General features: G+C 45.2%; 1 protein-coding gene across 20 annotated transcripts in view; it reads left to right on the forward strand.

Moving 5' to 3' along the window:
• The window catches only part of GPHN (gephyrin), an 868,578-nt gene that overhangs the window by 824,290 nt on the left and 16,399 nt on the right, over positions 1-27,889 (forward strand). For all 20 annotated transcript variants that reach the window (XM_082242578.1, XM_082242574.1, XM_082242561.1 and 17 more), the window contains 2 exons: positions 9,748-9,851; positions 14,760-14,856. In XM_082242578.1, coding sequence (XP_082098704.1) covers positions 9,748-9,851; positions 14,760-14,856 — 201 coding nt within the window. The remainder of the gene's footprint in view (positions 1-9,747; positions 9,852-14,759; positions 14,857-27,889) is intronic.

Here is a 27,889-nt window from a genome sequence, read left to right on the forward strand (position 1 = left end):
GAACCGCTTTGTGAGGGTGCAGAAGTTCTGGATGGAATCCATCCAGTCAGTGGTGGCGTCGTTAAGGTCAAGGAGATTTTCTGGCCTCCATCAACTTAAAGGATGCATATCTGCACATCCCTATCTATGAAGGTCATCAGCGGTATCTCCACTTCGCAGTGGCAGAGGAGCATTTTCAATTTGTGGCATTACACTTTGGTCTAGCTTTGGCTCCCAGGGTATTCACCAAGGTTTTGGCTCCGGTGCTGGCTTTGCTGCGCAAGAAGGATTGTGGTCCTTGGTTATCTGGACGACCTTCTGTTGAGGGCAAGCTCGTGTGCCGCTCTGTCAAGCGATCTGACAGTCACGGTTCAGACGCTATAGGAGTTCGGGTGGACCATCAACTTCCAGAAGTTGGCTCTGACTCCATCAGTTTGTCTCAGTTACCTGGGGATGGTCCTGGACTCCGCTCAAGCAAAGGTTTTTCTCCCGGAGGAAAAACATCAGACCTTGCAGGTTGAGATCAGGTCCCTCAGGAACAACAATCTCTCCTCTCTGTGGGCCTGCATGCGGTCCCTGGGGCTGATGGTTTCGGCTTTCAAAGCCATCCCTTTGCTCAGTTTCATACGAGGACTGTGCAGGCAGAGATTCTTCCCAGGTGGGACAGAAAAACTCAGTCTTTGGACAGAAGGATATCTTTGAGCCACCACACAAGGACGGTGCTTTCTTGGTGGCTCCTGTCACCCTCCCTGACACAGGGCAAATCCTTTCTACCTCTACTGTGGACGGTGATCACCACGGATGCCAGCCTGTCGGGCTGGGGTGGAGTTCTGGACACACTCTATGCCCAGGAGACTTGGTCGGCGGAGGAATCCTCCTTAACTATAAACGTCTTGGAGCTCTGAGTGATCAAGCTCTGCTTGTTCCATTGGGCGAGTCGGCTGCAGGGTTGCCCAGTTCGGGTTCAAACGGACAACGCCACAGAGTGCCCGGGAGGCCAAGGAAGCAGCCGAGCTCCTGTTTTGGGCCGAGGCACACGTTCCAGCGATTTCGGCTGTTCACATTCCGGGTGTGGAAAACTGGCAGGCGGACTATCTTTGTAGTCAGTCTTTGGATCAGGAGGTGTTTCACCTCCTGTGTGCCCGGCGGGGGACTCCAGACGTAGATCTGTTCGCGTCCAGTCTCAACAAAAAGGTGGGAAGGTTGTGGCCAGGGCCCGCGATCCTCTGGCGGACACCACGGACGCATTGGTGGTACCCTGGCACCGGTATCGGCTGATTTATGCCTTCCCTCCAATTCAACTGCTGTCCAGTTCCTCTGCAGGTTGGCGTTGGAAAAGGTACAGGTAATTCTGGTGGCCCCAGACTGGCACCATCGGTCTTGGTACACAGACCTCGTGCAGATGGTCGTCAAGCCTCCCTGGCGGCTGAGAAGACGATCTGCTGTCTTAAGGGCCGATCTTCCATCCTGCTTTAAAGTCTCTAGCTTTGACGGCGTGGCGGTTGAAAGCCAAGTGTTGAGAGACAAAGGTCTCTTGGATTCTGTCATTCCTACCTTACTGAAGGCTCGGAAGTCTACCTCCAGGAAGATTTATCCTCGTACCTGGAAGGCATATATTGCCTGGTGTGAGTCACAAGGGTTTCATCCACGCTCCTTTTTGGTGGCGAGGGTTTTGGCCTTCCTGCAGGAAGGTATGGACTAGCGCTTGGCGCTGGGCACCATCAAAGGTCAGTTGTCGGCCTTAGCCTCCGTGGGACCTGAATTTGGTTTTGTCAGTTTTACAGCGGCCTCGCTTTGAGACCATCAGAGAAATAGCTCTGCCAGTGTCGTCCCAGAAAGTTGCCTTTCTGGTGGCTATCACCTCTGCTCGCAGAGTATCTGAATTGGCGGCTCTGTCTTGTCGGTCGCCTTATATGGTTGTTCATAGGGATAAAGTGGTCCTGCGGCCCAATCAGTCTTTTCTCCCTAAGGTGGTATCTGCTTTCCACCTCAACGAAGATATTGTTTTGCCTTCGCTTTGTGTGAATCCCAAGCATCCCAAGGAATTTGCCTTGCATTCGTTGGATGTGGTCCGGGCGATCAGGGTTTACCTGTCTGCCACAGAGTCCTTTAGGAAGTCTGATTCCCTGTTTGTCCTTCCCGAGGGACCTCGGAAGGGTTCGGCTGCGTCCGTTGCAACCATTTCCAAATGGATCAGACAAACTATTGTGCAGGCCTATTCACTGAAGGTGAGGGCACATTCTACTAGCGCCGTCAGTGCCTCGTGGGCTTTTCGCCATCAGGCCTCTGTGGCTCGTGTGCAAAGTGGCGACATGGTCGTCTGTGCACACTTTCACAAGATTCTACAAATATGATGTACTGGCATCCTCGGATGCTTCCTTTGGCCGCAAAGTTTTGAGCGCGGCGGTTGTTTGAAGAGACGGGTTGTTCTGTCTCTTCTTGGGGTGAATTTGTTCTGGGGTTGGCTCCTGTTGAGCTTCTGTTGCCCTGTTGGCTCAGTTTGTTTCTCCGGCCTGGTTGCCATGTCTTTGGTTGCGTCTTCCCACCCCTCACATCTGCACTGCTTTGGGACATCCCAATGGTGAAGGCATACTGAACGGGCTGTCAGAGGAAGTAAGAGAAAATAGAATTGTTGTAAGAACCGTAAAATTCTTTTCTCTGAGTCATCTGACCATTTCAGCTCCCGCCTCTCTATTTTTTAGGGTTCATTGTCTTCCTGTACTGCTTGCTATGAAACGGAGAGCAGCACCAATTGGCTAATAGGTAATATCTGAGGGACAGCCCCCAAGAGGTGTGTCTCAGTGTAAAGTTTTTTTTACTAAACCTTTTCACTGCCTAGCTTACTCCTGAAGAAGGCACCATTACCCAATGGTGAAGGCATACTGAACGGGCTGCGACTGTCAGAGGACTCTAAGGAAAATAATTTTACGGTAAGTTCTTACAAAAATTCTATTTTTTTAAAGCGCCCCCATCCCCGAACGCGAAGGCGAACACATATACGTAGGTAACGCGCACACACACGTATCGCTGAGAATGTTATAGTGAGAACAATAATTCTAGCACCAGACCGCCTCTGTAATTCTAAACTGGTAACCTGTAAAGGCTTTTAAAGCGTTGCCTATGGAGATTATTAGGTGACATGTTTAGGTATCTATTTACTTATGGGTATTATATTGTGTTTGTGTGCACTAAAATTAATTTAATTGTATTTTTTCCAAAAAATTTGCGTTTGAAAAACAGCTTGGAAAATACAGTGTATTTTACATATAAAATTGAAAAACCCACCATTTTATTCTCCTAGGCCTCTGCAAAAAGAAATATAATGTTTGGGGGTTCCAAGTAATTTTCTAGCAAAATAATTATGATTTTTAAATGTAGTAGAAAAATGTCAGAATTGGTCTGGGCAGGAAGTAGTAAAGTATATGGATGATCTATAAGAGTCGCAGCAAACCCCAGACATAAACAACATAAAAACCAGGGATGGACATTTAACCCATGAAATTGATAATATAACACAGGTTTTCCTTAAATACTATACAGATCTATACAACCTACCCCAATCCCACAAACCTGCTGACTTATCAGGGACTATCCCACAAATTATACAGGATTATCTAACCAGCAATGATCTACCCAAACTATCAGACACTGACACTTAACAACTAGAATAACCTTTCACAGAAGAGGAATTGTCACTGGCCATCAAGTCGCTTAAACCTGGGAAAAGTCCAGGCCCAGATGGATTTACTGCACACTATTACTTAATTTATGCTACTCTCCTGATTCTGCATCTTTTGACAACACTCAATCACCTGAAATATCCACAGAGTGTTCCAGAAGACTTCCTGATGGCTCATGTCAGAATTCTTTCAAAACCAAATAAGGACAAATCAGACTCCTCTAATTATAGGCCAATTCCCCTACCTAATCTCGATCTTAAATTGTTTGCCAAAATTCTGGCCAACAGATTACGACCATTATTGCATGACCTAATTGGCACAGAACAAGTGGGATTTATGCCAGGCAGAGAGGCCAGGAACAAAGACTTTAAACCTCATTCATTAGGCACACACTGACAATTTTGAAGGCATGCTACTGTCTACAGATGCAGAAAAAGCCTTTGATCGTGTTTCATTGGATTTTCTACTTGCGACATGTTCACATATAGGCTTAAAATCTAATATGCTCACCTGGATATCCACACTATATCAAAACCCCAAGGCGAAACTGAAAATAATGGTACTCTTTCAGACCCCGTCCACATACACAATGGAACGAGACAAGGGTGCCCCCTTTCCCCTTTACTTTTTATCTTGATACTATATCCATTAAAAGGTACAGTCAATATCTCCCCAATCCATACATGGATTCCAGATAGGTGGTAGGACCTACAAATCTACAGCATACGCAGAAGATTTATTGTTTTTCATAACGCAGCCTAACATTACTATGCCCAATTTCTATAAAGCATTTGGGTCAGTACAGCTATGTTTCTAACTTTAAAATTAACTACAAAAATTAGGAGGTGTTAAACTTTTTTCTAAAGGCAAATGCCCTATCCTCCACCCACACAAACTGTTCCTATAAATGAGAGGAGAAAGCGCTCAAATATTTAGACGTATGGCTCACACCAAATCTGAAATGCTTGTACACTACAAATTTCAAACCCCTGCTCCAAAACATAAACAAATACCTTGAAAAATGAACCCTAAAATACTTTTCTTGGTTCGGTAGGGTAGCTATAATAAAAATGACAATCTTACCCAGAGGGTTATATCTATTTCATACCTTACCAATATCCATTCCAGTTAGTTTTTTTCCAGGCCTTACAATCAATGCTCAGGAGGTTTTTGTGCGCCTCAAAAAAAAAAAAAACACACACACAACAATCTCCAATTGCTTACACAACCCAAGCGAAACGGGGTTCCCAAATTTCAAAAATGAATATTACGCTTCCCATATCACCCGAAGTATTGACTGGATTTGTCATGCGGACAATAAAGACTGGAAAACAAGGCTGGTGTGTTAACCTTGGCATACTCACCCTGGATTTCTTGGGAATCATGCCCAAATACCTTAAAGCATCACCCACTAATAGGTGCAACTCTTAAGGCTTTTCAAAAGGTCATAAAGGGAACTGACATGTCATCAACACGTGATGTGCACTCTCAATCCCAACTGTGTCACTGATGTGAACTATTCCCACAGTGTATCCGACACAGAGTGCTTTGGCTGCTCACCTCCAAATTGGTTATAGCAAGCGTGGTTCAGAGAAAAAAATCTCCTATATGGCTCCAACAGTAGTAACAGGACAGCTGGTAGATTGTAACTTCTAATAGGAAGGGTCCTCTTATCTCTCTCCCTCATACAAGGATATAATAAAAAAAGGGGCCTCATAGTGTAGTATAATCAAGCATTTTATTTAAACAAAATAAGTAACTCACAGTTAAAACAGAGAAGTAGATCCCCGCACTAGCGGTGCAGATAAAACAAAGACTTCAGGTCACAGCCGTAGACCGGAAGTGACGTCACCTGGCTCCTCCCGATGCATTGCGTCACTACCACACATGACTTACTCAAGAGTAAAATTCTTTTATCTGGTGTTCATTGATGGACACAGCACCCACCCCTCTGTGGAGTTGGGTTATGTAGTCTTCTGACACTGCTTGTTACAAAACTGAGATCATAGAACAGAAGGTGGGAGTGTAACCCCTGGGACTGCCCTATAGGTGTAGTTAAGCTTTGTTAACCCTTTTCCGCGTAGTCCTACTTCTAGGAAGAGCAGCATAACCCATCTGTCAAAGAAGATATGAAGCTGTGCCTGTCAATGAACATCAGAGAAAAGGATGGTAAGACAAAAATCGAGTTTTTTCCTTGCTGAATCCTAGATCTGCGAAGAATTATTGTAACTTCTTTATTGTGAACTCTTTTAATAAGAGTAATCCACTGTAGAGCACATGAATTTAAGCTTGGAAAAATATTGTCCTACTAGTGGGGCTGGTGTCCTGGTGGAATAACTAAAGTGATCTAGGGCTGAAACAACTAATCGATTAATCGATTATAATCGTCAACTAATCGATTATGAAAATAGTTGTCAACTATTTTCGTAATCGATTAATCGTCAGCTGATTAGTTGTCCTTCATACAGAATGCATTATTTGTTTACATATCAGAAAATACAGTGCAACACACATACAGCTCAGTACACCATCCATACATGTCAGTAGATGACAGAGAACTTGTGAATGTGTGAGGAGCAATGCCTCATGGGAAATGTAGTCCGGGCAAGAGAAGGACCCAAGTGATTCTAAAGGCAGAGGTTTTTTAACCTTGCTATAGGGACACTCTGTACAGTACTATACTTTGCTGCTTCCTATAGGGGCACTTTGAAGGCAGAAGGGGCTGGAAGTGCCATGGGGGGGGGGGGGGGCAGAAGAGGAGAATCAGTGCTGCTCTGTGAAAAATCATTACACAGAGAGGATAAGTATGACCAGATTGTTGCTAAAAAGAAAATAATCCAACGTTTACAATCACTGTAAAGGCTCTGTGCTGGGAAGATCAGCTTCTGAACCCAGAGAAGGTGGAGGCCGATAGACTAGAGGTGATATAAGGCATTACAATTACATTTAAAGTAAAAGTTTATTAGTATTGTGCATTATACTGTATTTACAATTATTATATCCATGAAAAAAAAAAAAAAAGTCTCAGCTTTTAGTACTACTTTAATATATAAATGTTATTTTCCCCCCTCCACCCTTCATATACCTTCATGTCTGACTCCCAGTTAAAATATCCGGCATATCCGACTTCTGGGCATATTTTTTATATACATACCCATGAAAAAAAAAAGCATGCTGCTGCTACTAAAGGTCTTCTGCTTCCCATACATTTAGTATTGGATTTTTGGACAAAAATATTTGCATCTATATTTGTTCAAAAATGATTTGTATATTCGTTGAATGGACAAGTGTTGTTTGAAAATTCCACTTGCTTTTAACAATAAATTTTAAAATGAATATAACTACTGAGCAAAAACCACATACACTATTTGAAGATTTGTTTGATCGAGAAGTTTTCTATTCTGCTCCTTCAAATTTTCCTGTCACTGTGGTTGACACCGGACACCAATATACACTAATGGTTAGAAAAATCGGATGAATGTTTTTAAAAATTTTCTAAAAAAAATTTAGTTTGTGTATGGCCAGCATAAGTGACAGCAGGCACAGGGAGCTTGTATAAAACTACCTGCCTATTAATAAGGGAGTCTATCATGATTATATACAAATCCGGTCTGAAAATTTGCAAAACAGTGTTTTAGGTCTTTTAAAAAATATTGATCTCGGAGTCTGATATATACCACATTTAAACCTCTAATAATACATATATCTGTTTCAGAGTGGATTAAATATCCAACTATATAGCTGGATAGTTATATTTACCACTACATATAGATATTCAAGAATATTAACTAAATTATACACTTTTTTTTTTTTTTTTTTTTTTAGGTTTTTATCCGATTAATCGATTAATCGAAGCAATAATCGGCCAACTAATCGATTATAAAAATAATCGTTAGTTGCAGCCCTAAGTGATCTAACCTATTGAGATTGTTAGAGGTTAAAAATGAGGAAAATATAAGATGTAAAATGGGGGTGTAGATTCCACTAATAAATGGGTTGCCCCTGATTCTGACAGTAAGATTTTTGGGGACTATAAAGTTGAGGAGGAGGCAGATGGGTCACCTTTTTAGTGCCATTGCTTATAAAACTGCCTCGACCAGGGTTCCATTGGTGGTTATTTTGGCAAAAGGGAGGTATATATGATCATAATTGTGGAGGCTATGTTGGGTCCCATGGCGATATCTGCAAAAAGCACCAACTGGCCTTATTGAAGGCCTTTTCTTCATAAATTGATAGTAGGCATGTTGGGACTGTATGCTTCTGTAAATAAGAGGATAGGTTTATTATTTTAACTGGCCTCGAGACAAGGAAAAAAATCCTGCCTGTTCTGCAGGAATTGAGAGGATTAAGGGTGTCAACCTTTTCCTGATTCTATTCCTTCCTGCTATCCATGCCTTCTCCTAAAATCTTTCTCATTCCCTCACGGCATACGTGACATGATTTTTCTCTGGGTTCTGCTGGAGTGACGGGTTTCGGGGGATGCTCTCCTCGCTCCTGTATACCGGCCATTTGACAGATGCCGGTGGGAGTGGGGCTCCTCCCTTGGGACCGGTTACCTTGCGGATACTTATAATAACTGTGTATCGTCTTATAATGCTTACTGTTCCATCCCCATGACTCCTGTTTTTCTGTTTTAAGGCTTTTTCGATGCTCGGATGTATCTTGATTTACTGTTCTCATTGCTTATGTATGCCTTTCTTATTCTTATCCTTAATAAACGTTGAATTTGAAAAAAAAAAAGGGTGTCAACCTTTTCGGCAAATCTTAGCGTAGCATTTTAAAGTGACATTGGTCCATAAATATTAGAGCAAAGGGTCTTTCTTTGGTTTAAGAAGGATGGAAATGCTGACTTTAAAGCTTACCACATGTTAAAGTCTGATTGTACAAGTTCTTTAGATGTATCAACTAATTCAGTATGTAGTGCAAGGGCCTGTTTAATAAGACATAGATTGACTGGACAGTTTAGGTAGGTATTCATAGTACATAGGTTTTGGTAAATCTAAAGTGGATTGCACAGTCAGATTGTAATGTTTATGATGACCCTAAGGGGTAGCTAAACCACAAAACAGAAACGTAAATACATTGTAGCTTACGAGTCCTTAGATGTAGTGGTGCAGTCATTTTTTTGTCTTTTTACCTGCTTGTCCTAAGGTGGCTCCGCTCACCCTAAGATGTGCCTGTATATATCTTATTACACCCACCTGCCTGACAACATGCCACAATTGACATTTCATCAACATGATTCCTATCAACATGATTCCTATTCTACCAGGCCCAATCCATTGGCATGCCCCAATCCCAGTGTAGTGACTTCCGGATACTAAGCTGCCAACTACAGTGCAAGAGCAGCCTGTAAAAAGTGGAATGGCCTGCAAGAAAAATATTTTGCAAATGGGGATCTGAGATTTTATTGTCAACTGTTGCTACATCATTTGTTAATGTGAACCTAAACCTGTGTCTTGTCTGAAATAATGGACTATTAATAATATGCCTATCGTAGATGAGTAATTGACCAATATGTGTTTGCTAAAATGCTTACATGTAAGGGAATAGAAGAAATAAGGATCTTTAAAGTGAAACTTTTTTTTTTTTTGGCGTTAGCATTTTCAAATGAAGAAGAAATAAGGAGTAATCAAGGAAGACCAAGTTAGTAATTGAAGTACTCTATTCAAAATAAATGAAAATGCATCTGAACATGTGCATCATGGTGTGCATTGACATGAAATACAAATTATATTGTATTGCACATTAATACAGTGTAAAATGCAGAGATCTTGAAGTCCAAAGTCACTGGCATTGATGTAGGCTTGCCATGTCTCTGAATCACTCTCATCAGTAAACCATTTTGGCTGGGCACTGGAAGCTCCCACATTTTAACTTGTCACAGGGCCCTAAATTGTTATACATTTTTCCTGCTAGCTTTCCGCAAAAGGGGTTAACACTGTGGGACAAAGTGTGATGTGATTCTGTTGTGTGAAGTGTTGACTGTCTCCTTTGTATTTAAAGCGCTGTGGAAATTGTTGGTGCTATATAGATTCTCAATAATAACAATAAATCCTAATCAAATGTTTTTTTTTTTTCTTTGCAGGCAACCCTGTGTCAGCAGTAGTTACCTGTAACCTTTTTGTTGTACCAGCACTAAGAAAGATGCAGGGAATCCTGGATCCAAGACCTACAATCATCAAAGCCAGGGTACTTAGTCACTGCTGTCCTGAGCTGTAGAGCAGTATTAGTTTTGTCCCTTTTTTTTTTTTTGTATTTTATTGCTTCCGTTTTGTTATACGGAGCAGAACACGAGAGGGGCATGCATTTTTTATAAAAGTAAAAATGTGATATTAGGCATTATAGGACTAAAGTAGAATTCCAGCCTAAACTTAACTAGTCTATAAATCCCCCCTAATACCTATACTGACTCATCTCTGTAAAAAAATATGCATGTACATACATGTTTTCAGCCCCCTTCAGTCCCATCACACACACACACACACACACATATATACATATATATATATATATATATATATATATATGGCCCTATTCACAACTATCTGATGCATTGTACCTCCTGGACATTACCAAGTGTTATTTTGCATGTTACCCTATGCAGCAATAAGATTTTGAGTGGTCTAACAATACACAACAAAGCACACAAAATTAGACCGCAACTTTTTTTCAAAGCAGAGCACTGCGACATACAGATGTTTCCAATCTCTGCTATGTTGTAAGTCAAAATGCATGTACAATACAATGTACACATGTACAATATGTTTGCAATGTACATTAGGGTGCCATTAAAAATCAATAGTACCACAATGTTCTGCAGTGCAGATCATGTGTTACAGTGCATTGCAGGGAAATTTGCATTTTAACATTGTATAGATGTGAAGCAAGCCTTGATGTTATAATGGACAAAGAAAATAAGAATATGGAAAAAGAGGTGAGTTATTTTAAAGTGACCTTCAATGCACAGAGTGACTTACAAAAAGCACCAGCCCTGTAAAAGAACAGGCTCTATACTTGTTTTCCAGTGTCCCAAGTTGAAACCCAACCGCTTCAATGGTCCTGGGCTGCTACTGGTATTCCACACTTCCAGGTGTGTGGTTTGACCATCTTCTCTCACCCCATCCAGTGGTTTCTCTTCCCAGCTTGTACATCACTGAAGGATGTATGAGCCAATAGGAGGAAACATTGCATGTGGCAGGGGGAGGAGGTATTAAACTCATCCAACTTATTAAATACCTGCAGCTGCTGAAGAGCCGTAAAGGCATTGCATTTTAAGATAGAGACCATGTGCAGTGCCTCTTCTTTTACAGAGCAAGTGTTTTTTTTGACAGGGCCAAACATCGATTTCTATTGAACCAGCCGACATTCGGCCCATGTGTATGACATCCGGTCTGACAGAACCCGGCTTCTGTCGAAAAAAGGCATTACCAAAAAAGGTCTTCTGATCAGCATCCGAACAGCCATTGGCTGAGAGCACTAACCGGCCTGTTCTGGCAGGGGGGCACCCCCTGTCAGATCACAATAGCTCATTGGATAATTAGCACATGGGCTCCTCCTGAGCTCTTGGTTTTTTTTTTTGGTTTTTTTTTCGTTCAGCCTGCTGGGTTTGAATGGAAAAAAAAACAGCTAGTGTGTACAAGGCTTTAGGCTGCATTCACATGTCAGCGTATGACCGCGGGCAGAACCGCCGCGGTTCCGCCCGCGATTCGGAGATTTATTGCAAATCGCGGGACGCCTAGCGTTGCCCGTTGATTTGCAATAGCCCCCCAAACGCCGAGCGATGTTGCCGCAATTTACGCCCGCCGAATCGCGGCAACATCGCGCAAACAAAATCGCGGGACGCAATACACTCCAAAGAAGCTCTTGTACTTTTTTGGATCGTATTGCGTCCCGTGATTTTGTTTGCGCGATGTTGCCGCGATTCGGTGGGCGTAAATCGCGGCAACATCGCTCGGCGTTTGGGGGGCTATTGCAAATCAACGGGCAACGCTAGGCGTCCCGTGATTTGCAATAAATCTCCGAATCGCGGGCGGGACCGCGGCGGTTCTGCCCGCGATCATACGCTGACATGTGAATGCAGCCTTAAACTTTAAAATGCTGCTTACAGGAGGTTTGGACAATTGTAAACAAAAAAATGTAGACCAGCCCTGCGTATAACCCCCTACCACTGTCAGCATTCCTCAGTTTTTTTGTTTGTTAGTTTCCCAGGAGGATAGATTTTTTTTTTCTTCAGTTCTGCTGATGTTAACACTTAACCAGTCATTTCTTCTAGACACTTTTTTTTAAAATAAAAAATCTACACCCTGTTGCTGGTGGTGATCTGCTTTGTAGCTATCCATTGCAGTTTTTCTCAGCCTTGCTTTCTGGACTTCACTATGACCAGACCTCTCTGAGCTGGGCATTGCAGGGTGAGCCTGGATGTGACCCTCAGACGACCCTCAGACTCTCAGCTTCGCTTGAGCCTTTTCTAGACTGGTTCTGGTTATGTTATAGCTGTGGAACACTTTTCGTTTCCAAAGCTGCTTGCATTGCCTTGCGCTTGCCCTGTCTCTGAATACTTATTATTGTGAGTAGGCCATTCAGGCTGGGCACTAGAAGCTCCCACACTTTTTATTAGTTGCTGGGTACCCAATTTTATTCCCCATTTTTCCTACCAACTTTCTAGGAAGGGGATTAACACTGTGGGACAGACAGCTGATGTCATTCTGCTTGCTGGAGTGTCCTATGTGCAGACTTCACACTCTTTCCTGCCAAAATATCAATAGTAGTCAAGAGCCATATGGAACTTTGTTTTTGTTTTTTTTTATGTTCCTGCTACTCACCAGCAGTGATGTCTGGTTAGCTTCAACTGTTTGACCTAGTTTTGAGTGTTTTTTGCCAGCTACTGGCTGCTCAGGCTCAGTGACTACTCGATGTCTTATACACTACTATAAGCCTGTATGTTTCTTACTGCAAAGCAGCTGCAACATGTGCAATTCTAGATGGGGGTACAGTCCTACTGTACCAGATTTCCCCTGCACACAGTTCATTAAAGGGTCAGGGTCTTCTGGCAGTGTGCCCCTAATAGTGACAATACCTATAGGCTGGGATCCTGTTGTCCCTTTGGTATTGAATATGTCCCCTCTGTGGAGTCCTCTTTAACACATTTAGGTGTTGCTGGACCCACATACGTCTTAGAAGAGGTCTTTACTATGGCTATGCAAGTCTTTATGTCCCAGATTACCCAGCTTGTTTCTGACTAATGGTGAGCTGATCTCATAGGCCACAAATTTGCTACTGCACATCCCCAGGAGACTTGGTGTCTGACCTACCTGCAGCCTTAGCTACTTTTGAGCCCTTGGCCACGAGACCTCTTTCTGATACTGAGTCGCTCAAGTCTTCAACTTGTGTGTTTTTTCTGGGAAGTCGCAGTCATCTGTTATCACTGGTTAAAGGAGTCTGTTTGAGCACCTGTGAATGATGCACAGCACTCTAGAGCTGGAGGATCAGCCTGTTGCATCTTTCAGTGCTGTATTGGGACTTAGGTCTTAGAGGGCCCCTAAAATCTCAAAGACCACCTACTTTTTCAGTTTTTCTGAGAAGACCAGAAGCATGCTGATCTGGTTTGTGTTCTTTCCAAATGTTTTCTTTATCTGTAGCTACTTAGGAGCTTTTCACAAAGCATTAAGTCTCCACTGTAAATCCGGCCATTTCCCACCCTAACTTACTAGGCAACCACTATAAATGGTTAAAGCTCCCTCCTTTAATAACCCCAAAGATAAGAAAATAAGTAGGAGGGGTTATACCCAGGACTAGCATACAATATTTGGCTTGCCAATGTCCCTGGCCTCCTGAACTTTTGGGTTTTACTTTCTGCAGGGAATGGAAAACTCCTTCTTTATGGTGTGGCTGCTCCTGCACTGCTCCTTTACATCTAGGTACTGGAAAAATCATTTTTATTTATGTTTTTCATTTATGTTATTATCCTTTTCCTTGACAGCCTGTGCTCACCTCCACTCCCCTACACTCTGGCATTGACTGTCCCTTGGCCCATGATTGTACTTGATGACCTCAGATGACCTGCGACCACCAGAACATAGGAGAGAGGAGGCTACAAGGAGCAGACAAGCAATGTGGAGGGAACTTGCAGGGGTTAAAAATTTTAAAACTGCTTATTCCAGAAACCTAGACCAGCTGTCCCCTTTTTGAAACCAGGGACTGGTTTCATGTCAGTCTGTCCGCAGTCCCCATTACATCACAGTGCCCCTTTACAGTGCAGTCCACTTTACATCACAATGCCCCTTTACATTAATGTAACGATGACTGTTCTGTAAATGGGGACTGTAATATAAAGGGGATTTCACTGTAAAGGGGGCACTGTGATATAAAGGGGACTGCACTGTTAAGAGGCACTGGAATGGTCACAGTGCCCCTGCAGTCTGCCCCCCTTGCCCCCTTTCCTCTCTAATCACACATTGCTAATCTATGTCTCTCCTGCACAGGACTCCTACCTTTGGCAGAGCAGAGGCTGTGATCAATCTGTGTCACTCCCGGCTCCTCCGTCCACCTAATGATAACATCCTATCAGCGAGGCGGGAGGAGCTCTCCATTCAGATATGCAGCTCCTCCTGCCCCCTGCTCTGCTGATAGGATGATATTGTCAGCTGGGCGGCCGGATGAGCTGGGAGAGGACACAGGCATTGCCGAACAGCAGGAGGTGAGCGGCGACCACGGTCTGTGTTCCCCCTGTGCAGACCGTGATCGCAACTTACCTCCTACTGTTTGCCCCGGTCATCAACAGGCCGCGGACCGGCAACAGTCCACGGTTTAGGGGATTAGGGACCCCTGGCCTAGACCTAAACAAATATTTTACCCTTGCAGTGGGACAGCCCCACTGCAAGAAAGGGTTTTTTTCCCCAAAGTTCAGCTTTAGAATTCCTGTGTTTCTCAATGGATTCCTGAAATGATTTAATGGCGAATAAAAAAATCCCAATGTTTACTTGAGAATTTGCCCTGAATCCATATGAAAGCTAATAAGGATCCTTCTCCAAAGTGAAAATTATGGAACTATTTCTATTCATTGTCTTTACACTGTTCTTTGCTCTATATCCTTTACAGTTATCATGTGATGTAAAGTTGGATCCTCGCCCTGAGTACCATCGCTGCATACTGACATGGCATCACCAAGAGCCACTGCCTTGGGCACAAAGTACAGGTCAGTGGAAGTCACAGATGTTCTCTTTCCAGAAAACGTTGAGTTAAAGCTTGTGTCTCCAGAATCAACGTTTTATTACCTGTTGATCCTGGCAGTAGATTTTGTGTATTTCTACATCCTGAAACATGCCAAACTGTCCCATAAAAGGGGCATTTACAGTTTAGGGAAAAACCATGTGCTGAGTACTTACAATGGTCAACTTTTATATATACCTTTCAAAATCTTTTTTCCGAAGGGAAAAGAAAACAAACATGTAATTGACTAAAAAGTGTTAACTGAAGTTGTGCTCTAATTTGTTTGTCTCATACTTAAAGTCAATTTAAAACTACATGTGCAGCCTAAATTACTCAGTCTATGGTTTGACAACACCCTTTGTGTGATTTCACTGAACAAAACTAAGAGGGGTATATGCAAATGCCAGGAGCCTAGCTAATAAAATGGATGAGTTGGAAATGTTAGTACATGAGGAGGACATAGACCTTGTGGGAATAACGGAAACTTGGTTCGACCCCTCACATGACAGGCTGGCCAATATTCAAAGGTATTCGGTGTACCGGAAGGACAGGGTAGGAAAAAGAGGGGGAGGGGTATGTCTCTATGTCAAGAATAATGTAAGGGTGATAGAGATGAGTGATATTATGGAAGGGATGAGTATGGAGTTAGAATCCGTGTGGGTAGAACTCCATAGAGAAGAGGTAAAGAGAAAAGTAATTGTGGGGGTTTGCTATAGGCCACCCAACCAAAGGGAGGAGGTAGAGCTGGAATTTATATCACTGTTGGGTAAAGTGGCAAAGCTGGGATCAGTCATCATATTAGGGGACTTCAGTTATCCCGACATTGACTGGGAAGAGGGGACTACACACTCACAGAAGGCCCGTCTCTTCATGGAAACCTTACAGGACAACTACATGTCTCAGTTGGTGGATTCTCCTACTAGAGAAAATGCAGTGCTGGATCTATTGATCACTAATGACCCAGACCTAATCTCGGAGGTTGGAGTCCAGGACAACCTGGGCTCTAGCGATCACAGGATGATCACATTTAGCGTAAATAACAATATAACTAGGCAAGAGGGGAACATAAGAACCCTAAACTTCAGAAGGGCAAACTTTCCCAAATTGTGCTCAATGATGGAAAGGGTAAACTGGGACCAAACCCTAGGAACACTGACCATGGAGGAAAAGTTGGAATGCTTTAGGAACATATTAAACAAATGCATCTCGCAGTGCATTCCTATAGGAAATAAATTTAGAAGAGACAAAGCCAAACCTGGCTGGCTAAACCGTAAAGTTAAAAAACTTATTAGGAGTAAAAAATTGGCCTTCAAGAAATATAAATCAGAGGGCACAGTATCGGCTTTCGAGCAATACAAGAAGGCAAATAAAAGTAAATACGAAATCAGAATGGCTAAAATCAACTTTGAGAGACAAATAGCGGAGGATAGTAAAAAGAACCCAAAAAAATTCTTTAAATAAATCAACAACAAATAAACTAGGGCAGAGCATATTGCACACATAATTAACGATGATGGGAGGATGGATACAGAGGACACTGAAAAAGCAACCGTGCTTAATGCTTTTTTCTCCTCAGTCTTTACACAGGAAAAGGAGGGGTACACTGACCATGACTGTATGGTTAGTAGTAATACACAGGACTTGCCGCTATGGCTAACAGAGGGTGAAATCAGGAAAAGGCTGGATAAAACTAACACAAATAAATCACCAGGCCCGGATGGCGTACATCTGAGAGTACTCAAAGAACTTAGTAAGGTTATATCTAGACCACTATTCCTAATCTTTGCTGACAGTATTATGACAGGAAATGTACCGGGGGATTGGAGGAAAGCTAACGTGATACCGATATTCAAAAAAGGCCAGAGGCATGTCCCAGGAAATTATAGGCCTGTCAGTCTGACATCGATAGTAGGTAAACTTCTGGAGGGGATGATAAGGGACTATATCGTAGAGTTTGCTAAAGACAACAACATCATCAGCAGTAATCAGCACGGGTTTACAAATGGGTGTTCTTGTCAAACCAATCTCTTAACATTCTATGAGGAGGTGAGCTTTGAGCTAGATAGGGGGAGACCAGTGGATGTGGTGTACCTGGATTTCGCTAAGGCGTTTGATACAGTTCCCCACAAGGGCTTAATTTATAAAATAAGGTCTGCAGGCATTGACCGCAAGGTTTGCTCTTGGATACGTAACTGGCTAAAAGGGCGTGTCCAAAGGGTGGTAATAAATAGCACATACTCAGACTGGTCTGAGGTGGTAAGTGGGGTCCCCCAAGGCTCAGTCCTGGGACCAACCCTGTTCAATTTATTCATGAACAGCATTGAGGACGGGATCAGTAGTTCTATATCAGTTTTTGCAGATGACACAAAATTGGGCAGGGCAATAACTGCACAGCATGAAGCAGGATATCCTACAGAATGACCTGAACATAATAACAGAGTGGGCAACGATATGGCAAATGAGGTTTAATGTGGAGAAGTGTAAGTTTTTGCACTTGGGGACTAAAAACATAAAAGCACAATACACTTTAGGGGGGGAACCTTTGGGGGAATCAAAAATGGAGAAAGATCTGGGAGTCTTAGAGGATAGACAAGGCTATAGCATGCAATGTCAAGCAGCAGCTGCCAAAGCAGGCAGAATATTGGCATGCATAAAGAAAGGGATGTATTTCAGAGATAAAACTATAATCCTACCATTTTATAAAACTCTGGTCCGACCGCATCTCGAGTATTCTGTCCAGTTCTGGTCGCCAGTCCTCAGGAGGGATGTGTTGGAGCTGGAGAGAGTCCAGAGAAGGGCAACTAAACTAATTAGGGGATTGGAGGACCTTAATTATGAAGAGCGTCTGCAATCGCTTGATTTATTCTCCCTGGAGAAGAGACGCCTGAGAGGTGACATGATAGCAATTTATAAATACCTCAAAGGTGATCTCAACATAGAAAAAAAGCTATTCAGTCGAAAGGATTGCATGAGGACTCGAGGGCATACAATGCGATTAGAGGAGAAGCATTTTAACCTCAGGCAACGCAGGGGTTCTTTACTGTTAGGGCTACACGATTGTGGAATTCTCTACCACAAGAGGTGGTTTCTGCGGGAAGTATGGCTACTTTCAAAAGACTCTTGTACGTACATCTCAAGGATCAAACATTCAGGGGTATGAGAGATGATTACGGCTACACACAGCTACACAGGTTGAACTAGATGGACTATTGTCTTTTTTCAACCTCAACAACTATGTAACTATGTAATATATAGCAAGCTGGGTTGTCACTCTAATACAGAAAGTGGAAAATAAGAGATCTAATGGCCGGATTAACCGAAATAGGTCATTTTTAATTTTGATTCGCTGTAGCAATGCAGTCTAATAGTGATTTTAAACAGTGAAATAAATTACTTTTTTTTATTATTATTATACAGGACTTGTATAGCGCGAACATGAAAAACAAACCAGAGGTTTGAAAATATCCCTCATGGACTTTTGGACAGACCACTTGAGTAAAATCAATGCAAATTTTTATTAACCACTTACCGCATACTAACGTAGGTCTACGTCGGTAAACTTTGCGGTAGTGTACCGGGATGATGCCTCTAGCTAGAGACACCATCCTGTTACCGTGGTTTGAAGCCGACGGTTGGCTTTCAGTCGGTACCGACCGATGCGGCTCGGGAGCCGCTCGATCGGTACCCGGGGGGCGGGAGGGGACGTCTCCCCCTTCCCGCCGCCTTCCGTGGCTTTGCTCGGGGCTCCCGTCCTACCGGGAGCCCCGAGCACCCAGCCGGCGCGTCCGCCGGCTGGATGGAGTCCCGATGAATGCCGGAAACGGCATAGATCGGGTCTCCGTTGACGTAACCCGGAGGCGGCGTCCATGACGTCACTTCCGGGTTACTGTGCTGCAAAAGGCGGCAAATTTGAAAATCGGCTGTATGCAAAAACGCAGTTTTTGGCGTTTTGCATACAGGGAAGTGTAGTGGAGGGGTCTAGGGTCTTTTAGACCCTCGATCCCTCCATAAAGTGTACCTGTCACACATATTGCTGTCACAAGGGATGTTTACGTTGCTTGTGACAGCAATAAAAGTGATCAGATTTTTTATTTTTTTTTAAACTGTAATAAAGTTAAAAAAAGAAATAAAATAAATGGGAAAAAAAAAAAAAATTTAGCCGCCCCGTCACCGTTAGCTCGCGCACAAAAAAAAACGTATACGCAAGTCGAGCCGCAAATGAAATCGCTGTTCAAACCACACATGTGAGATATCGCCGCGATCGCCAGAGCGTGAGCAATAATTTTTAAAAAAGAGCTACACTCTAACTGTAAACTGGTAACCGTTAAATAAATTTAAAGCGTCGCAGATTGAGATCTCTATTGACCGTAGTTTGTCGCCATCCCACGGGGGGGCGCAATTTTAAACCGTAACATGTTGGGTATCTATTTACTCGGCGTGACATGTTCTTTCACAATATACAAAAAAAATGGGCTAACTTTACTGTTTAGTATTTTTTAAATGCAGTGAAATGTGATTTTTCAAAATTTTTCCAGAAAAATGGCGCTTTAAAGACCGCTGCGCAAATACCGCGTGACAAAAATTATTGCAATGACCGACATTTTATTCTCCAGAGTCTTTGCTAAAATAATTTATATAATGTTTGGGGGTTCTAAGTAGTTTTCTAGGAAAAAATACTGGTTTTAACGTGTGAACAAAAAGTGTCCGAAATAGGGCTGGGGCTTAAGTGGTTAAACATAGATTAGAAAACATACATCATATACAAAGCAGAAAAGTGTCCCTAGCATGGGTACACTATACACTTGTATAAGAAAACGTAGTAATGGTATACATATCAGATAACATAGAAGAGATATCAATTGTGCCTAACATGTTTCGAATTTGTGGGGTATCGTCCTTCTTCAAAGGCTTGATCTCAGTTCACATATGCATCTAAATAGAACAGTATTATACAAATATATGTAAAGAAAATGAATAGGCGCTGTATTCATAAATCTTGGTTATGTTAGGTGTCCAGCCTATGGATAAAAAACTAAAGAGGATCCCAATGGCTATAAATATCTCCAAGCAGGATGTTAATCCCAATATGTGAATGGTAAAGTGACAGAGTTGTATACTAATACATACATACTTTAATATGTTAAACATCCATAGTGCTAAAAAATCCATATAATAAAAATAATAAACAAATCTGTGATAGTGAATATAATGTGCAAACAGGTGCAAATCTGCAATAATAAAGTACAATAGTGAAGATGAGTAGGAATTAATAGCTGATATAACGTGATCATAAAAGTGACATGAACATATAAAAAGTGCTGTGATCAAAAAACAGTCCATTTCAATAATAGTGCAAAAATGCAAAAAAATGGCAATTCTGTGAGCGTGTTATGAGTGACACCAGGTAAACTCAGCTTCAAGGTGGTCATCAGCAGTTAAATTTCACAGTGAATCCAGGTACTGATAAGAAATGGCCGCTCACCTTAGCCAAAAGGCTCACCTTAGCCAAAAGATAAACAGGCGTAGTAGAGAGAATGTGTCTCCTGACAACTCTCAATCACAGGCACTCAAAGGGATAAGTCTCCTGTTTAGACTTGCTTACACAACAAAGCGATGTGGATTAGCCCCGTGAGTATTCACTCAAAGTTTTCCAGAATATTCCATCAAAAGGGTAAATGATAAGAGGGGGCTCATTGCGCAGTATATAAAACCATTTATTAACACAAAAAGTAGTAACTTACATATAGGTTAGGGTAAATGTTCCACCGCAAATCGCGGGATACGGATAAATGTAGAACTTCCGGTCACGGCCGTAGACACGGAAGTGACGTCACCCGGCTCCTCCCGACGCCTTGCGTCACACACCTCGTGACTTTCTCAAGGGTTTCTCAAGAGAGTGAATGCAGCATTTGGAACAGGAACAGGATCCAGAGACTTTCATAAAAATATACTGCACATTTGCTGTGATTCTTCATTCAAACAGGTTTAAATTTCAGTTTTCTCTGATGGACATTGTGCTTTTCATTTGCATTTTTTTGCACAGATCTTCATTAGCGAAGGTAAAGCAATAGCTTCTATTCTTTCTTTAGCTTCTTCCTAAAAAAAATAAATTATTAGTATAAATATTGCAAATAGGGGCAGTACTTATTCCTACATACTTTGCAGGAAAGCCCATAATAACCATTGTTTTTTTGGTGCAAATATTCTGACAGGGACTCCTGGGTCCTCTTAAACTTCTGCTCTGCTCTGCCCTGCTCTGCCCTGCCCTGCCCTGCTCTGTCATGTAGTGTCCTGGCACCTCTGCGCTATTTTCTTAGTCCTGGTTCCACACACCCATACCCATCCAGACACCCCTGCTGTAATCAAATAGGGGACTTGGGAGCATGAGTCGTGGTTGCTGGAGGACATAACATGACTGACTTGAATATGGCTCATGGGGAACTTTTACGTCTTGATTATAATAAAGTTTGTAAAGACAATTTTCTCTTTTGTTAATTGATGGACACAGCTCCTGATCTTCATAACCATTGGGTTATACTTCTCCCTACAGGAGTAGGTCACTAGGTAGAAAAAGAATCTGGCTACGCCTATGGGCACTCCCAGGGGGTATACTCCCTCTCTCTGCTAGAGGTACTCAGTTTTTTTCTGCCTAGTCAGGAGTAAGGACCTAGTTCCTTGCTGGGATCTCTGGTGCTAGCAAATTTTTACTTTGAGATCTACAATCAACTGTTGAACTGGACGTCAGACTTGATTATCTAGATCCAGTGGTCACCCCAGTCTGGCCAGCGTGTGCACACAGACCAGGTCCGCCATGACATAACCCCACTGGACAGGGGCTGGCCTGCAGGTTTAAATCATCGTGAGGTCGCATACGACCGGGTCTCGGCCCGAGTCGCAGCATTCCTCCTGACCGACAGCCCCTCCCTAATTTCGATGGTGAGGGGTTCTGTCTGGAGCGGTGCCTGCCTGGTTCCTGGTATGCTGGTATGGTGAGTAGCTGTCCCCCTCTCCCCCTGTAGGGTTTTTGGGTGGATGTGAGCCCCTCCTCTGGATGGTCGGACCCCCGGGTTCCCCTCATTCCCATCAGGCACCCCCTTTCATCTGTCCCCCATCCTACCCCCCTTCCACTTATGCTGGGGCTGTGTGGGTGGCAGTGGCGGCTGGTGAAGTTTTAAGATGGTGGGGCGCAAGACCCCACCCTTCCATGTTGAGCCCTCCCATTTCTCAGAAGCCCCACCCCTTATAGACTCCACCCATTTTGTCCCCTGTATTTTGCTTGCGTGAACAAATTCTCCCAATGTATCACATATTAAAGGGTCCATCAGTACTAGGATATCCCATAATAGGGAGCAGGGGCCCTATTATGGGATATACTGTGAGAGACACCCTATTATGGGATACACTGACTGAGAGTGGCACAAACCCCACAGTAAAGACCCCCTAGCACAAACCCCACAGTACAGACCCCCTAGCACAAACCCCTCAAGCACAAACCCCACAGTACAGGCCCCCCTCAAGCACAAACCCCACAGTACAGGCCCCCTAGCACAATCCCCACAGTACAGGCCCCTCAAGCACAAACCCCACAGTACAGGCCCCCTAGCACAAACCCCACAGTACAGGCCCCCTAGCACAAACCCCACAGTACAGGCCCCCTAGCACAAACCCCACAGTACAGGCCCCCTAGCCCAAACCCCACAGTACAAGGCCCCCTAGCATAAACCCCACAGTACAGGCCCCCTAGCACAAACCCCACAGTACAGGCCCCCTAGCATAAACCCCACAGTACAGGCCCCCTAGCACAAACCCCAAATTACAGGCCCCCCAGCACAAACCCCACAGTACAGGCCCCTTAGCACTAATCCCACAGTATAGACCCCCTAGCACAAACCCCAAAGTACAGGCTCCCTAGCACAAACCCCACAGTACAGGCCCCCTAGCACAAACCCCACAGTACAGGCCCACTAGCACTAATCCCACAGTACAGGCCCCCTAGCACTAATCCCACAGTACAGACCCCCTAGCACAAACCCCACAGTACAGGCCCCCTTTCAATGCAGTGACCAGCGTACATGCCCCCTTTCAATGTAGTGACCAGTATACATGCCCCCTTTCAATGCAGTGACCAATGTACATGTCCCCAATGCAGAGATCAGCGTGCGTGCCTCCAATGCAGTGACCAGTATACATGTCCCCAATGCAGAGTTTAGCGTGCGTGCCTCCAATCAATGCAGTGACCAGTATACATGTCCCCAATGCAGAGTTTAGCGTGCGTGCCTCCAATCAATGCAGTGACCTGCATACATGTCCCCAATGCAGAGTTTAGCGTGCGTGCCTCCAATGCAGTGACCAGTGTACATGTCCCCAATGCAGAGTTTAGCGTGCGTGCCTCCAATCAATGCAGTGACCAGCATACATGTCCCCAATGCAGAGTTTAGTGTGCGTGCCTCCAATGCAGTGACCAGTGTACATGTCCCCAATGCAGAGTTTAGCGTGCGTGCCTCCAATCAATGCAGTGACCAGTATACATGTCCCCAATGCAGAGTTTAGCGTGCGTGCCTCCAATGCAGTGACCAGTATACATGTCCCCAATGCAGAGTTTAGCTTACGTGCCTTCAATGCAGTGACCAGTATACATGTCCCCAATGCAGAGTTTAGCGTGCGTGCCTCCAATCAATGCAGTGACCAGTATACATGTCCCCAATGCAGAGATCAGCGTGCGTGCCTCCAATCAATGCAGTGACCAGTATACATGTCCCCAATGCAGAGTTTAGCATGCGTGCCTCCAATGCAGTGACCAGCATACATGTCCCCAATGCAGAGTTTAGCGTGCGTGCCTCCAATCAATGCAGTGACCAGTATACATGTCCCCAATGCAGAGTTTAGCGTGCGTGCCTCCAATGCAGTGACCAGTGTACATGTCCCCAATGCAGAGTTTAGCGTGCGTGCCTCCAATCAATGCAGTGACCAGTATACATGTCCCCAATGCAGAGATCAGCGTGCGTGCCTCCAATGCAGTGACCAGTATACATGTCCCCAATGCAGAGTTTAGTGTGCATGCCTCCAATCAATGCAGTGACCAGCATACATGTCCCCAATGCAGAGTTTAGCGTGCGTGCCCCCTTCAAAGCAGACAGTGACAGAACACTTGAACACTGCCTGTCACTTACCTGTGTGGCGTGCTCCTCTGAGGCGGCCAGAGCGGCGGCGGGACTACACTGTGCGGATTGTCGGAGCCTCATCTCCTCCTCCTGCTGCGCCTGTACAGGGGCGGCTGCATGTCCGGGGGTCGGGCTGGAAGAAGGTTTCCGGTGTAGGCAGCCCTCTCCTCTCCTGGTGTGGTGTACAGCACTGCTCCCGGCCGGGACTCAGCGACACTTACACAGCCGAGCGAGCTGCCGAGCAGCCGGTACTGGTCACGCGGCTCTCCCTCGTCGCTCCTCTCCCTCTCTTTTCGCCAGGCCGTGGGCGGGTACGGAAGGTGATCGTGACGCCGAGACAGTGCACCGCCCCAGGCGTCATGTCACCAGGTCCGATGTCCTCCTGTGGTTGGTCCAGGCTGGACTCTGGGCCAATCACAGCCCGGACATCGTTAAAGTGGGGTGTGTCAGGGCGCATCAGGACACACCCCCAGAAGAGCGCCAATCGGAGCCTCTGCCAGGCGAGGGTGGGGTCAAAAACCCCACCCCCCCCCATACCCAGCACACATCCGGCGCCCCTAGTGGGCGAAAACTTGACTTTTTTTATTTAATCTTTTATTTTTTCTGCTTCGTTTGGGGGGGCGGCGTCCCTGCGCCCTCTATGGGCGGGCCGCCACTGGTGGGTGGTCTAGTCCACCTCCTGATTCGTCTTAGGAAGGAGCTCTATACGCATGCTCCGAAACGCGTCACGTCATATCCGGGAAGGCTTGCGGTTCACTGCTGCCTCGGCTTCATCCTGCTCCTCTATCGGCCCTTCCTGTCATCGTCATCACCTGGCTGCTGGTCGGCCGGAAGGCGGACATACTGTGCGCAGGAAGAGATCCAGGAGCCATGGAAAAAAGCATCCCCATGTGAGTCTACATTTATGTCATGCTAATAAATTTTATGCTACACTCAGCCGCACCTGTTTTTTCTTTCTTTCTTTTTCTTCCTGGGGTGGGGGCAGGGCTTTATGCTGGCGATGGGGGCTGGGGGGTGCACCGCCAGGGATCGGACAATTGGCTGTGTGGGGGGGGGGGGGTTGTACTTGGGGAGGGCTCCTGCCAGGGCCCCCCGTCCTGCCTGGACCTGTCCGTCCTTGAGACCTAGGGATCCCTCCTGCTGCCACGTGGGGCCACCATTTTGCTGTAGCCTGTATGTTTCTATGGACGGCCGCCATGTTTGTGTAGTCCGGCGTCCTATTTTTGCCGTGGTTTCCATTGAAAGAGCGGCGGTGACTGCATGACAGTGGAGCCCTGTGGGTGGCCATTTCAGTGGGGACAGTCCCTCCTCATTCCTTAGTGCTGACTCCTGGATCTTTTCACTTCCTGATCGTAGCACATGGATACAGATTATCCCGGTGGCTGCAGGTGCCTGTTTATGCTTTGTGGGTAGTCTGGTGGGGTTCGCTCTCTCTCTGCTGAGGATCGCTTGTTGCTTTGTGCCTGGCGACCGGATGGTGCTGCCAGCGTGGTGGGGGTTGTCCCTTTACGGTGTTTTACACTTTTTGTGGTGTCCCCCTGAAGACTCAAGGAGTCTTTGGAGCACATCTCCCCACCTGATCCTCTCCCTGAGGCTGCAGGGCCCTCCAGGTCCCAACTAACCATCGATATACTGATGGCGGTCCTGGAGTCCTTTGTGTCCCAGGTGGAGGTGGCTTTCGGGTGACATGCTAGCAAAAAGCTAGTCTTCCCCTGCCTCGTCTATCTCATCAGATCCTGAATCTGATTCGGCTGCCGCGGACGTGGGTCACCCTGCTGGGTCTGACTCTGCGACCAGGCGCCTGGAATCCTCAGCTAGTGAGGATGATTACTTCACATCTGCAACCGTGCACGAAAAGGCAGTGGTAGAAGCACTGATTGTATCTGCGCATGAGACCTTGAAGATGGAGGATGCAGCTCCAGCTACGACTGAGGCACTCACAAGCCATCTAGGACGGCAAAGGTGTTTCTTTTCCCCGCTTATTTTGACAGAATTGTCACTAAAGAGTGGGGACGACCAAAGTGTCCTCTTGGGGTCCCTAAGCGATTTGCTAGGCGTTATCCCTGTGAGGAGTCCCTGATTAAGAAGTGGACTGTTCCACTGGTGGTGGACCCTCCAGTTTTCAGATTGAACAAGGCAACCATAATTCCGGTTGAAGAGTCCCCTGCCTTTAAGGCTGCAGTTTATCTTTGATGCCTCTATGGATGCGGCTCCCATAGTGGCGCGTGTCTTTGTTTCGGTCGTGGTCCTTCGGTGTACCTTTTTTTTTTTTTTTTTTTTATATGCTGGTCTGCAGACCAGACTTCTAAAAAGGCCCAAAGGGATTGCTTGTTTGGGGTTACCCTCAAAGGGGGAAAGAGTACTTTTTTTCCGCATGTTACTAAGGGCAAGAAACCTCGACGTAGACGTGGGCCCTCCTTCTCGGCTCATAAAACGTTTTTTCGTCCCTCAGGGTCTACTGACAAGGGCTCAAAGCCTTTCAGGGCATCCTCTGGAGGATCCAAATGAACCTGGTCTGGCAAGCCGAGAACGGGCTTCTCCAGACCCACGAACAAGGCTCCTTCAACATGAAGGTGCGCCATCACCCGTATTGGGGGTGGAGGGACGTCTTCATTGGTTTCCGGACCCGTGGACTTCCCTGGTACAAGACAATTTGGTCCACTAAGTCATTCAGTCAGGCTACAAGATCAAGTTTCACTCTTGTCCCCCGGGAAAGGTTCTTTCCTTCCAACCCGCGCTTGTACCCGGACCTCTTACAGGGTCTGTTTGGGGCAGTGCAAGACCTGCTGCTTCAAGGGGTGATTGTCCCGGTTCCGACTTTGGAACGTTTTCAGGGTTTTTTACTCAAGGCTGGTTACAGATCCCAGGAAGGAAGACAAAAGGTGTGTCCAGCCCTGGACCTTAAGTTGCTAAATTGCTTTGTGCGGGTGCAGAAGTCCAGGATGGAGTCCATTTGCATGGTGGGGGCATCCCTGTATCAGGAGGATTTTCTCGCCTCTATCAACATCAAGGATGCCTACCTTCACATTCCAATATGTGCCCATCCCCGAGGCTTCCGAGGCTTTGCCGTGGGAGAGGAGCATTATCAGTTTGTAGCGTTACCCTTTGGTCTCGCCTCTGCTCCTCGGGTCTTCACAAAAGTGTTAGCCCCGGTGCTAACGTTGTTACGCCAGCGGGGGATTGTGGTATTGGGCTGCTTGGACGACGACCTTCAGCAAGCGGTCTCCTACTGCTCTGGTGGAAAACATAGAAATCACCATACGAATTCTGAGGGAGTTCGGCTGGATTCTGAATTTTCAGAAGTCTGCTCTGGTTCCATCCACAAAGCTGCACTATCTGGGTCTGACTCTGGACTCAGCCTTAGCCAGAGTGCTCCTTCCTCTGGACAAACTCCAGAAATTGCAGGCTGCAATTTGTCTCCTGCTGTTCAGACTTGCATGTGGGTGCTGGGCCTTGTGGTGTCTACCTTCAAGCCGGTTCTGTTTGCACAGTTCAATACGAGGTCCCTGAAAAGAGAGATTCTGGCCAAATGGGACAATTCGCAGTCTCTGGACAAGCAGATCCAGCTGAGCTGGGGAACGAAGGAGTCCCTGATATGAGGGCTTCATTCTCCGGAACTTAGGCTGGGTAAATCCTTCCTCCCCCTGTATTGGACAGTGGTCACCACGGAAGAGTCCAGACTACGGATCAATGTCTTGGAACTGCAAGTGATCTGACTGTGCCTGGACCATTGGATGAATCATTTTTCAAGGATGTCCAGTGCGCATTCAATCGGACAATGCCACAGCCGTGGCTTATGTCAAGCACCAAGGGGCACAAAAAGTGTCCTGGCAGCTCTGGAGGTAGCCAGCATTCTAA

The sequence above is a fragment of the Pelophylax lessonae genome, assembly GCF_965119305.1.
Source record: "Pelophylax lessonae genome assembly, chromosome: 13".
Classification (NCBI taxonomy): Eukaryota; Metazoa; Chordata; class Amphibia; order Anura; family Ranidae; genus Pelophylax; species Pelophylax lessonae.